Consider the following 12,133-nt stretch of genomic DNA (forward strand, 5'->3'; position numbering starts at 1 on the left):
AAAAAGTGACTTCTTTATGCGCTAAGCTGCATAATCAAAGAGAAAAAGAGCTAACCCCTTGACTACCGGTAGCTTCTCAATTTGAGTATATATAAAAAAGGATGGTCTATACTTTGCAAATATTCTATTGCATTTCTCCATGTGGTACCAATCACACGATGCGATAGTACGGACAGAACGCAAGCGTATTTGGTCTTCTATACTTTGCAAATATTTTCTTGCATTTCTCCATGTGGTACCAATCACACGATAGTAGGTACAGAACATATGCGTATTTGTGAAGTATACATGGCAAAAAAAAAAAAAATCTTTTTGGGGTCCCCGTGCTACTTTCGATCCTGCGAGGGAGAGATTAATCGGCCCCTAAACCATACGTGACTAATTTAGCCCCTTGACTACCAGTAGCTTTTCTATTTGAGTGTATAAAGAAAAAGGATGGTCTATACTTTGCAAATATTTTCTTGCATTTCTCCATGTGGTACCAATCACACGATAGTACGGACAGAACGCATGCGTATTTGTGAAGTATATATGGCAAAAAAAAAAAACAAAAAACAAAAAACCCCTTTTGGGGTTCCCGTGCTCCTTTTGATCCTGCGAGGGAGAGTAATTGGCCCCTACACCATACGTGACTAACCCCTTGACTAAAGGTAGCTTCTCTATTTGAGTATTTGAAAAAAAAAGGATGGTCTATACTTTGCAAATATTCTCTTGCATTGTCCATGTGGTACCAATCACACGATAGTACGGATAGAACGCATGCGTATTTGTGAAGTATAACGGCGAAAAAAAAAAAAAAAAAAAAAATTTTTTTTGGGGTCCCCGTGCTACTTTCGATCCTGCGAGGGAGAGATTAATCGGCTCCTAAACCGTACGTGACTAAGCATAGAGTTCTACGTAAAGGTGTTACGAAACCGCGAAAGAGAATTTGACTTTGTTAGAGCATATTGGGTAGTATTAACCGCCAAGAAGTTAAATAACGACGTCTGAGTGTGATAATGAACAGAACCAAGAGGTGAAATTAAAATATTCATTATTATCAATACGCGTGGCCAAATGAGGAACTGCCCCCTGTAAAACGCGCCTTTTTGCGGGCCAAACGGGAAATGTGCGGGCTGAAAATACATTTGCCGCCCTGATACTGATTGGCTGCAGAGATGTCAAACAACTTCGCTCGGCCAATGAGATTGTCCTATTTAAGTGCGAGGATTACTTGTACATTTGGTCTACACCCGCGCTCCGCTCGGGCGCAAATGATGCTATACTCGGGCCACAAAAAAAACTATATGCCCTCCAAACGTCATGTGATTGTCCTATTAAACGCAAAGCTGGACGAAGAAAAAATACCAAGCAAACTTCCCGAAAATGTGAAAGATTACGCAATTTACTTTGTTTATTTCCTAAATTTGTTTAAATATAATTTAAAACTGGAAATCGGTCTGCTAATTATTTGTCTCTAACTTTTTTTTAATTTGGTGTTTTTTTTTTTTATGAAGAGGATCCGCAAGGAAATTAAACCGGGGGCTGAGTCCCTTGCAGCCAACTATGTACCGTTCAGATTGGCGTTTAATGTGAACGCATTGTACACTTATAATCTCAATGGCCATCCCCTACAAAAAATTTCGCGCTCAATCTCTTTAACATTTATCAAAGTTAAATGTGCATCTTATGAAGTTGATTTCCTTAGATAAGTGTCTTTTTCAGGCAATCAGAGATAAGCTAAGAGATAAGCGTCTTCGCGTGGGTTGCACTAACTTTGTAACAGCCATAGTTACGGACAGGCTCTAGTGGGAACCACTCTTATTCGTTCTTTGAAAAAAGCAGAAATTAACCCTAAACAAAAAAGTACTTAATATGCCTTACAGGTTAAAAAAAGTTAAAAAAAAAGGAAAAAAATTGTTGAGAGGGACAGAGGCACCGTCCGGTTTGCGCATAAGGTGTTCGTAATCCATCTGAGCAATAGTAGAAGCGCCTCAAAGCTGCTGTAGGATGTTTTTGACGTCCTGCTTTGGACGAGACCACGTGACTGATTGTCCCTCCTTGAGCGATATTTCACCACCTCCGTACGTGCTTCCTAGAACAGCCAACTCCTTGAGAGTCAATTCCCCTAAAGAAACAAGGCATTATTTTATAATTACATACTTATATTGTTGGGTTTCCTTTGCTCAAAGTATAACAGCTAAACAGACGCATTACAAGCTTCTGCGAATGGAAAAATTATGAATTTACCTTAGCAATCCTAGGAGAACTGAACTCGGCTGAAGGGTTTTTCCGAATCAAATTAAAAAAACCAAACAAGTGGAGTGAAAATGTTATTTCATTGACTAAAGCCGCCTTCATCACTCATCGTCTCAGCACTGTCGGAACTAATGTACTTTAAGTGTTTTCTTCCAAACAATACTAGACGCTTACGTGCGTGAACTCGGGCTTTCCTGATGTCCTGGATCTACCCTGGATTCCAGAGGTTATTTTCTCGCTATGAAAAGAGCGACAAAAGAGGGAGTCGCGAAGCGGCGAGAAAAACCTCTGGTACAGGCCGTTAAAAAGCTCACTTCCATGCAAACCAACTTATTTTGATTGACTTCCAGAGTAAGAGCTTATTTTTAGAAACTTGGGCAAACCGGTTTTATCCACGTGATAAAAATATTTGTGCAATGTTTACCGGTCACTCTACTGGGAAATTCTCAAGGTCGAGTGAATAGATCGTTGTCACTGTCACGTAACAAAAAAATAAAATCGAAACTGTTCAATGAAATAAGCCAAAAACTTGGAATTTTGTAGGAGACAAATTCATAAATCACCTCACCAATTCTCAAGTCTGTGCTATTAATCGTTTCTGAGGTTTTTTGTCGAAGCGTTTCACGTAACCATTATTTGTTACAAATGTAAACGTGAATTGGAGAAATAACAAAAATTGCATTCAAGTCCTGGGATTAGAACTGAAAAAATTTAAAGAACTTTACGAGGAGTCCGTAGAGCAGTTCAAATATGACTCGAGGCATTGAGGTGTAAAAATGTCAGAAGCTCATATCGGTACCTTCGCCAAATTCCCAAACAAAATCTAAGCGTGCTTGTTCGATTACGCCCCTTTAAGGCCACCCAACGGCAAACATTCATCCAGCGTCAGAGACAAATTAACCTCAATCTGCCAGCCATGAATTTGAGATTATCTTGTCACGATCGCTACTGTCACGTTCATAGTCTTCTTGTATTACACCAGTGAAAAACCGGTTTGATCGTCCCCCTCGACTTGAAAAATGGCAATCCTTATAAAAAACGGTTTGTCGATCGACCAATGAAATCTCCAGGGTCAAAACTCGACTCTGGAAGTGGAAAGCGCAACGTGATTGGGGCGGCATGTTCAGAAGGGTTAACAGCCTGTACCAGGGGTTTTTCTCGCCGCTTCGCGACTCCCTCTTTTGTCGCTCTTTTCATAGCGAGAAAATAACCTCTGGCATCCAGTGTATCCTGGATCTTGAAATGAGAAACAAAGAAAATGAAATGCAGTCGAGATGTCGCGGCAAGATTATTATTTATTATTTAGGTTAAAGTGAGGGCAATGATTTTCGCTATGTTCACTCATAAATGTTACGAAAACGCTCGACATCTTTTAGTGTGGGTCTACCGCGAACGGTGTGTGCATTTGTATGTGGTTGAGCGTATAAGACATCACATTCGTGCTTACTTTTAACGGCGCCATTTTCGTTCAATGCCACGCAAGCACGTTGGCTTAAACTGTGCGCATGCGCTATAAAAAATGAATTAGCCATTGCATAACTATGCCAAGCACGCGCTTTGGTTAACTTTGTGCATGCGCTTTACAAGCTTGAGTGCGATTTGTGACTGAACTAAAAGAAACACGAAGCCGAAATTTAACCTCAGGTATACCCCCCTGCAGTGCCCGAAAAAAAATTCAAAATCGTTAAATTCCTCTGTTTAAAAAACAAATTTAATAAATAAGTAAATGAGTAGACAAATAAATAAAAGCAGAAAATGTAAATGTCGAACGTGCCCTCTTCATTAAAATATTCGCTTACCTGAATCTACAGTAAAAGTGAACATTTCTTCCTCTTTTTCATCGTCAAAATCTTCTTCTCTACCGCTTGCCTTTTCGTAAGCTCCTTGAATTGTTCCCCAAGCTTTTGGTGTAAAAAATGGTAAGTTGAAAGGAAACGAATACTTTGGCCAGAATGTCAACGATGCATTGCCAGCGGTGTACTGTTGCCCTGACAACGCTAGTGGAATGTGCCAGAGAACAAGGTGGAAAGAATAATGCGATGTGGCCCACGGCAGTCCATCCAAACCGTACCCGTTGGATGCAATCAGACCGTGAATATTCCACTGATCATTTAAGGTAGACCTCCAGTGGTCTAGCGACTTCTTTGCGCGGTTTAGAGCCATGATTGGATCTGCGTCTGTCGAATGCAAAAGAAAGAGGTAAATTGCAGTATGCAAAATGAAAATTGGAATCGAACATGGATTACATCTCGTGGTTTCTCCGAGTGAAGGACTGTATGGATTCTTCATGGGAAGCGCAAGAAAGTGTTGAAAGGGAGGGAATTCGACAAGGGAGGTTCCTGCAATTAGGCCCCTCTTTCGCTTTTAACCGTGCAACCAAGCCGAGTTTCACGCGCGTTTCCACGTGCAAGAGGTACGCTTAATAAAACGCAAGAGCAAGGGATAACTGAAACATACAGATTATTGCTGCTCCCGAGCATAGTGAATGCGTGGAACTCTAGTTGACGAACGGTAACGAAGAAATATCAATTGATTCCATATCATTACATAAGTCATTTTAATTTAAAAGGTCATATATAAAGAGCGTGCTGGAGTGTCAAAGCGTCATATTTCGTACCCCGGCTGAAGTACGTGTCGCGGTTTGACCAGTTTGTAACGGAGCGTCAACGGGCGTATTCGCTTTACCATTGTTTTAAAACGTTAAATTCGGAGATTTTTTCCGAGGTCGAATAATCAATCTTTTTTGGTGTTCATTTCTGGTACTTTATTCGTGTCCTTCCAGAACGTTATACGTCGGACCATCGAACACGATCTTTAATCTTTAATCACAGTTCGTAACCATACATAACTGATACAAATGGACTAGTACTAACAAAGACAATCGAACAAAAATACAAAAATGGTTAACGGGACGGTAGTAGGGGGAAACCAAATTCCCATGCTGAGACCAAGATACGATACCCATACCCTCCAAGATACGATATGTCTCATAAACAGGAGAATTCCTGCAGTGTTTAAATCTGGAAGAAGATATATATTCGAATTTCTTTCTTTTTTTTCTCGTCCTTCCGTGAATACGTTATAAGTCATAACATTGAATAAGATGATATGCCTCATTAACTAGACGTTTCCTACGGCATCGAAGGCCAGAAAAAGCATATAGAATTGAAGGCAAAAAGAGAAAGATATGATAAGACTTAAAGGCTCCTTACCCAAATGCAACATCAGTGAGGCCCAATCCGCATCTGCTCCCATCCAAATAGAATTATGCTTCGTAATATTTTCCAGCGACTTACATCCGGGCGTGTGTCGACTCAAAACGATTGACGTATCCTCTTGTGTGATTTCCGGTTTTCCAGTGTGCAAAACTTTAAGTCCAAAAGGAGAATCATTCTGCTCGATCTCATTCAACAAATGTGCTTTCAATTTATCCCTAGGTACCAAGTCTCCAAGTCCCAGACTGTAGGCCCAGACTTGACCATATAAGGAGTCGGACATGATCCAATCAGGTGAACCATATTCCATATCCCACCATGCATGGTAAAATTGCTTGGTGCTGTCCCACAGTTCGAGATCGACTCTTTTCTGCGCACGCTCAAATGCTTGCTTTAAGGTTGATACAAATTTAGTATCGTTCGTAATTTTACCAAGTTCGTGGGCGGAACGAAGCGACAATAGATATATAAAGGTGTTGTACGCATCGTGGTCGTACTTATCAAGTGCAACTATATCATAACTACTGACTTTTCTGAAGGGTAGACCGGTGCCTATGATACAGTAGAAACAAAAGAATGTTACCTAAAAAATACCAAGAGTGAGACAAAGCATTTTTCCACATAAATATTTGCCGTCAAATGTTGGTGACATAAAAAAAGAATTTTTTAGATTTCTTTCTATAACGCAGACAAGGAAATAGATGACATGAGATGTCATAATTAGGACAAATTATGCCCGAAATACAAATAGCAAATTAAAACCACTGGAATCTGGCGCATATGAGTAGCTAGCAGCCAAACTCAAGTACCTCTAGTTCGAGTGATCCTTCTCACATATCTATTAATTATAGATTATTGCTTTTTATTCCACGAGTTAATTTATGCAGTGTGCCTTCACTTGACTTGGCTAAGGATGGGTTCCGCTGCGGTTGTCAAAACGTGAGTGAATGTCACCGACAACAGTCGTACTCAGGACTACTTTCACTCGGACGTTCTTACCTTATCGAGTTCTGATACGACTCCTGGATTTCAATCATTTGCTACTCTTAAAATTAATTCTTCAGATGAACTACATAAAAAGAGCAGGGCAGTGTGAAGGGAATGCCCACAGGGGGGATCCGCTCAAAGAGTTTTAGCAGTAGGCACGCCCTGATAGATAAGGTGACAACGGGAGAAAATCTCCGTACGACGGCCGTTCGCATTAGCGCGAGGAAGGCCAGAAAAAGCCGTACCGCGCTGTTAGGAACGCGTATACTGTTCTGTGCGGTGCGATTTTAGAGGATTTCGTCGCTTCTAAATATCCAAGTTACTTACAGCCAGAAAAGCTAATACAAACAACATACTAGTCAAGATAATCTTTCTGTGCAAATTTGTAACTTTTTTGTCCAAACTTCATCTTCCGTGCTCATGAATAGCGTTAAGAGCCCATATCATAAAATTTGGCCCTCGGCCATGGAGCACGCTCGCGCTCGGTCCTTACGCCATGACTTAGGGCCAAATATTTTCCCGTCTGGCCCTCCCACTCAGTCAATAAGTACATATTACGAGAAGGCATGCCTTGACACGCCCGTTATGCCTCGCTTGCAACCCCCCTGCAAAACATGCTGAATCTATATGAAATAAAATTCACTTCTTAAGATTCACTGCACCTTTTGTGGAATCCACAATCACCCAAGCCATTGCCCTTTTCGCCGCCGGCCAAAGTTTATCGAGTGTAGCACGGTCGCCAGTCCACTGGTAATAGTGGTAAAGTCCTACGACGAACATGGTTGTAGTATCCGCCATCACACGACCGCCAGCGTAGTCTTCAATGAAATCAAAAATAAGGGTGATCTTTTATCGAGACAAGACAAGACAAGAGGCCGACCGCAGTCGAAGGCTCCTTCTTGTTACTGGTTCTACTGTTATTACGGCAGGGGTGGGCGTTAATCCAATCCTGTTGCACGCACAACTCGTCCCCACTACTACTACTACTACTACTACTACTACGACGACGACGACGACGACGACGACGACGACGACGACGACGACGACGACGACGACGACTACTAGAGCGGTTTTCAATTGAGTATCGAAAGTAATTAGCGAATTGCTTTGGTTTATGATTACTTCACTCACTGATTAGTTGGTTCAAAGCTCTCGCGCCACTTTTTCAACCAATCAGAAGTGAAACGAAAACCAATCGTGGCTGGCGCGTGCACATTTTCCCGCGCTTTGTGTCGGCTACGTGTAATTACTTCAAGTTTTGATTGGTTTACCGGATGGTCTCCGTCCTTTTATGATTGGCTGAAGTAATTACTTTGGTTTTGGTTTTAAGACACTCGATTGAAACTCGCTCTATTTTCTCAAATTTATCAAATAGTACTAGTATAGTACTGATAATGCTAATTTATCAAATAGCGATAAATCAAACCAAGAGACCAAGCTGTTTGTCATAAATTTGCTGGAAGTTGTCACTAATTATCAGTCGGTTATTATTGAGCAAATTCAGGCAAAACATTGAGTACTCACGTGCTTCATTCAGATTTGACTACGAATGCAAACCACAAAATAAAAAAAAAAAGAAGAAAAATCTAACATTCTTTTTCCTTGCTCCCTATGACAAAAGACAATTTAATGGGAATTGTCTGAAGCAAGGGAACTGGATTTCGAGTACGACAACAATTACGGATTTTCGGTACTGAGCATGCGCATTAGGTCTGAAGATCAATATGCGCGTGTTCAGAACCAAAAGCTCGTAGTAGCAATGTGGCATTCGAACTTCAACCCGAAGGTTGTTATTTCTCTTTTTACGTGCTGATTTTATAAGGCTTACGCGTCGACATGTTAGTGGTAATGGTAATGGTAATGGTAACGAATTTATATAGCGCATTTTCTATTGGCATATTCAAATGCGCTTTACAAGCAAGTGATCTATGGGTGAGATCGGACATCTGCATATATAGGCGCTGCTGGCAGCCGCCATCAGTCCATTAGCGATCTCACCCAGCACATGAATGAATGAATGCCCGCAGGGCCCTCCGTTTCTGTTGGTCACTGGTGAGCAAAAGCCGGAAACCGAGGGTCCTGGGGAGGAGAATGGTTTATGGTTGGCTGCAAAGGCCTGGTTTCGCGGGGAACCGCCGTGGCAATTTTCCCTTTCGTAAACGAGCGATGCCATCTGAACGACACTTAGAACAAGTTTCACTGTTAAGTTTGTCGTTTGCAAATGAGGAAAAAATACTTAATCTAGGACTAGATTAGCAGGGTTATTTCACTTAAAATTAAAAAAAAAAACTGAGAAAAAACGTTAGAATTTTTTTTTTTAAAATTAGAAAAAGTTGCCCCAACTATGTCGAACTCTGTCTATGGATAAAGAGCAAATGCACTTAACCTCTACACTACCGAAACAACGGCTTCAAATTGGTAATTTTAAAATGTTTAAATGAAGCTAATCCCAACAATTTATTGAAAGCTGACTGAATACAAAGGCTTGGTTACTAAGAATGGCATCGACCGTCAAAAATGGCATCGCTTGTTTACGAAATGGAAATTAGCACCACCGTGACACAAATACAGCAAAGTAGCACGTTGACAGTCATGATTTTACATTAAATTACATTACATAGAAACTAAATTACCTAGCTTTCCTGTCGGCCCCAAACAACCAGATGTAAGCGCTTCTTGAAGCATACCGCTAGAATATTGATTGTCGGCCCAAGAGATCAGAAGATCTCGCACCAGATCTGGTAAAAGATTTTGAAAGTCTGATATTAGCAACTTTCTCCCTAGGGATTTCTCGCCGAGGTCCGCCCTCTCCTCGGCGAAAAAAGCCTTGGAAATGAGATAGCGATTAAAAAAACCACCAAGAACACCACCAACCAAGATAAGCACGATTTACTGAGGTTTATCTTACATTACAAAATTATCTCAGTTTTTAATTTGCCCTGATAATTAAGCTAAAAGTTACCAGGATTTCAAGGTGGTAAATATTTCGCGGGAGTAAATATGGGTGGCAGATACACACTTGAGGTTGCTCCCTTATTCTTTTGTTGTTTAGAACTGATCCCAGAGACCCTTCATTCCAATCAGGGTTTTGCATGGGGAATTTTCTTTCAGTCTCAGTCGCTTTACTGATAAAAATTACCCGATGATATTCCCGAGGTGGCTAATAGGAAAAAGATAAAAAACGCAATTTTACCCCGGCAAACCTCATATTCAGTTGGACATATTTCCTCGTATAACCACTGCCAATATTGATTGTTCTCTCTTTCGTGCGCATGTCGTTTGCAAAAAGCGCTGTATAGTGAGACCAACACAAAAGTCATTATTAAGTGGTCACTTAGTAACGGGTAAGGCGCGCAACAACCGAAGAATATCGAAGCAAGAATCGAGCCTGCGACCTCCGTAACACTTGTCGGATGCTCTAATCATTGATCTACGAGAACGTCTGGTGACCTGGGGTCGCTTAACTAGGATCGTACACAAAGTGATCCGCTTTCAGTACTGGTAAAACACCTGACTGGAACTCTGAAATGTTTTTCACTTGTTCCCTATATCATTACCGTCATACTTTCATTGCGAAAGCCGTAATTACTTTGGCCCGTTGTAAAAGGCACAAACAATCATAACACTGATGAAGAAAATACAGGTAGTTGGAACTAAGTGTTAAAAAATTCATGTTGCACGAAATGTCCCTAATAAGATGCACGCGGATTTTAATAAGCGTCACGAAGTGTCCCCCTACTTCCCTTTGCTCTTCTCTTCAACTTTCAGCATCACTCGTGTCTCGGAATACTTAACAATTAACGTCAAAAAGTGTCCTCCAAATGCTGCTAGATCCTCAAGTAAGGATAAACAGCTGAATTTACCCTAAGCTAAAAATAACGCTGACTTTTACCCTTTTAATACATTAATATTCGAAACTGATAGCAAAGGCTTTTAACCCCGTGCAAAAGGACGCAACAGCTACTAGCATTGTTGGGAATTGTTGACGTTGGATGGTGTTGGCAGTTGCGTGCAAACGAACGCAATAACTTCCAACAATCTAAGGACGTGCAGTGTATTAATCGAAGGATACGACCCGTAAGTCTTGGAAAACTTACAAAATTCGGCTGCCGTCTTGTTTTGAACATGTTGATGCGTTGCTATCTCTATGGAGACCATATGTAATGCGCGCGCGTGGCCCCAACAATAGAAAGCTTAAGCACGCGCGTTTTTGAGACGCGGACAGGAAAACAGGTCATTTCATTAGGGAGCTTAAGCACGCGCGTTTTTGAGACGTGGACGGCAACCGGAAAAGAGCATTTCGTGAGCCATGACAGTGGTGTCTCCCAGATTTTTATACTAATCATCTCCAATGGAGAAAAGATACGTAGTAACGTAAATGTGGTTGTGTGATGACAAGTTAAAAGGGAAAACAAATCACTTCCGGTCGCCGTCCGCGTCTCAAAAACGCGCGTGCTTAAGCTCCCTAATGTTGGAAGAGCTGTGTAAAACGATCCAACTGATGATTGTTGCGCTACGCTTCTGCCATCACGGAACAAAAGAAATGTTGGGAGTTGTTGGCTCAAACTTCGTGCAACCAACTCCCAACAACACGCAGCAACATGCAACAGGGTGTGCATACTGATGCAACACGTAACGCCCAACAATGTTGGAACAATGTTGGCCAACCATGTAGCGTCCGTTAACTTGCAGGGGGCTTTAGGCTTAACGGGACACTTCGTGGTGGATGTCAAAATTGGGTGTGCATCCTAAATTAGGTTGACATTTCTAGACGTAAGTGGTTACATTCGGTTTTGCTCGGCCAGTTTGACTCTCACTAGAGCAATTTAAATTGGAGTGAGACTTGGAGTATGAGCGCATGCTCAGAACAGAAATACCAATCCAATTTCCGCCAATGGATAGCAAGCTGGCTCCAGATTTTTAATCAACAGCCCACTTTCGATGTATTAAAATTCAGTACTACACAAAAGGCATCATCTCGAGGCTCTGGGGAATAAACTCGTACAAATCCTTCTATTTATTCCCCAGAGCCTCGAGATGATGCCTTTTGTTTAGGACTGAATTTTAGGGTGCGTTTGATTGGCCGTATTCCGGAATAGGAAAAAAAGGAATATAAGTTAGAAATCATATTAAAATTGTCAAATATCTGCTAAAATGTTATTTTAAACAAATTTTTATTATCCGTGCTGCTTCGAAACGCGTCAAACATACCGTTTTAAATATCACTCCACGTATTCTTATTCCGGAATAGGGTCAATCGAACGCGCCCTTAACATATCGAAATTGATCTATTGCCAAGCGTAAAAATACAAAACTGCGACACCCAAAGACCTAAAAGAGAACATACCCGGAAAGAATAAAGTGTAAGGAATAATCCTCTGTATATCGTTTTGGATCGTATCAATATCATTGCAGTCAAGAGCCTCCCACTGCCTCCATCTCCCGTCCTCAGTCCAGAAACCAGACCTCCAGAAACTAATGCTATTTATCAAGAGATCCTTTAACCAATTCGGAAGCTCGTTGACTTTGCCTTCCTTTGAAGCACCAGGGATATCTTTGACCATCTTATTAATTGGCTTTCTTTTCACGGGCTGATTTCCGGCGATTGGTCGGTGCCACGACTGAATATCTTCTACTGACGGGAGCAGATCATTGCGCATGTGCTTTGCCACATCCTGGCTGGAATTGAAGAG

At 41.3% G+C, this 12,133-nt stretch overlaps 1 protein-coding gene across 3 annotated transcripts in view; it reads right to left on the reverse strand.

Moving 5' to 3' along the window:
* Positions 1 to 1,359: 1,359 nt before the first annotated feature.
* Positions 1,360 to 12,133, reverse strand: part of LOC138021904 (uncharacterized) — a 25,870-nt gene continuing 15,096 nt past the window's right edge. For all 3 annotated transcript variants that reach the window (XM_068868928.1, XM_068868927.1, XM_068868926.1), the window contains 6 exons: positions 11,788 to 12,133; positions 9,074 to 9,178; positions 7,103 to 7,258; positions 5,451 to 6,005; positions 4,038 to 4,415; positions 1,360 to 2,107 (listed from right to left, as the gene is read on the reverse strand). The exon at positions 11,788 to 12,133 is cut by the window's right edge and continues 167 nt beyond it. In XM_068868928.1, the coding sequence (XP_068725029.1) occupies positions 1,974 to 2,107; positions 4,038 to 4,415; positions 5,451 to 6,005; positions 7,103 to 7,258; positions 9,074 to 9,178; positions 11,788 to 12,133 (1,674 nt within the window). In that variant the 3' untranslated portion in view covers positions 1,360 to 1,973. The remainder of the gene's footprint in view (positions 2,108 to 4,037; positions 4,416 to 5,450; positions 6,006 to 7,102; positions 7,259 to 9,073; positions 9,179 to 11,787) is intronic.

The sequence above is a fragment of the Montipora capricornis genome, chromosome 10 (assembly GCF_036669925.1).
Source record: "Montipora capricornis isolate CH-2021 chromosome 10, ASM3666992v2, whole genome shotgun sequence".
NCBI lineage: Eukaryota > Metazoa > Cnidaria > Anthozoa > Scleractinia > Acroporidae > Montipora > Montipora capricornis.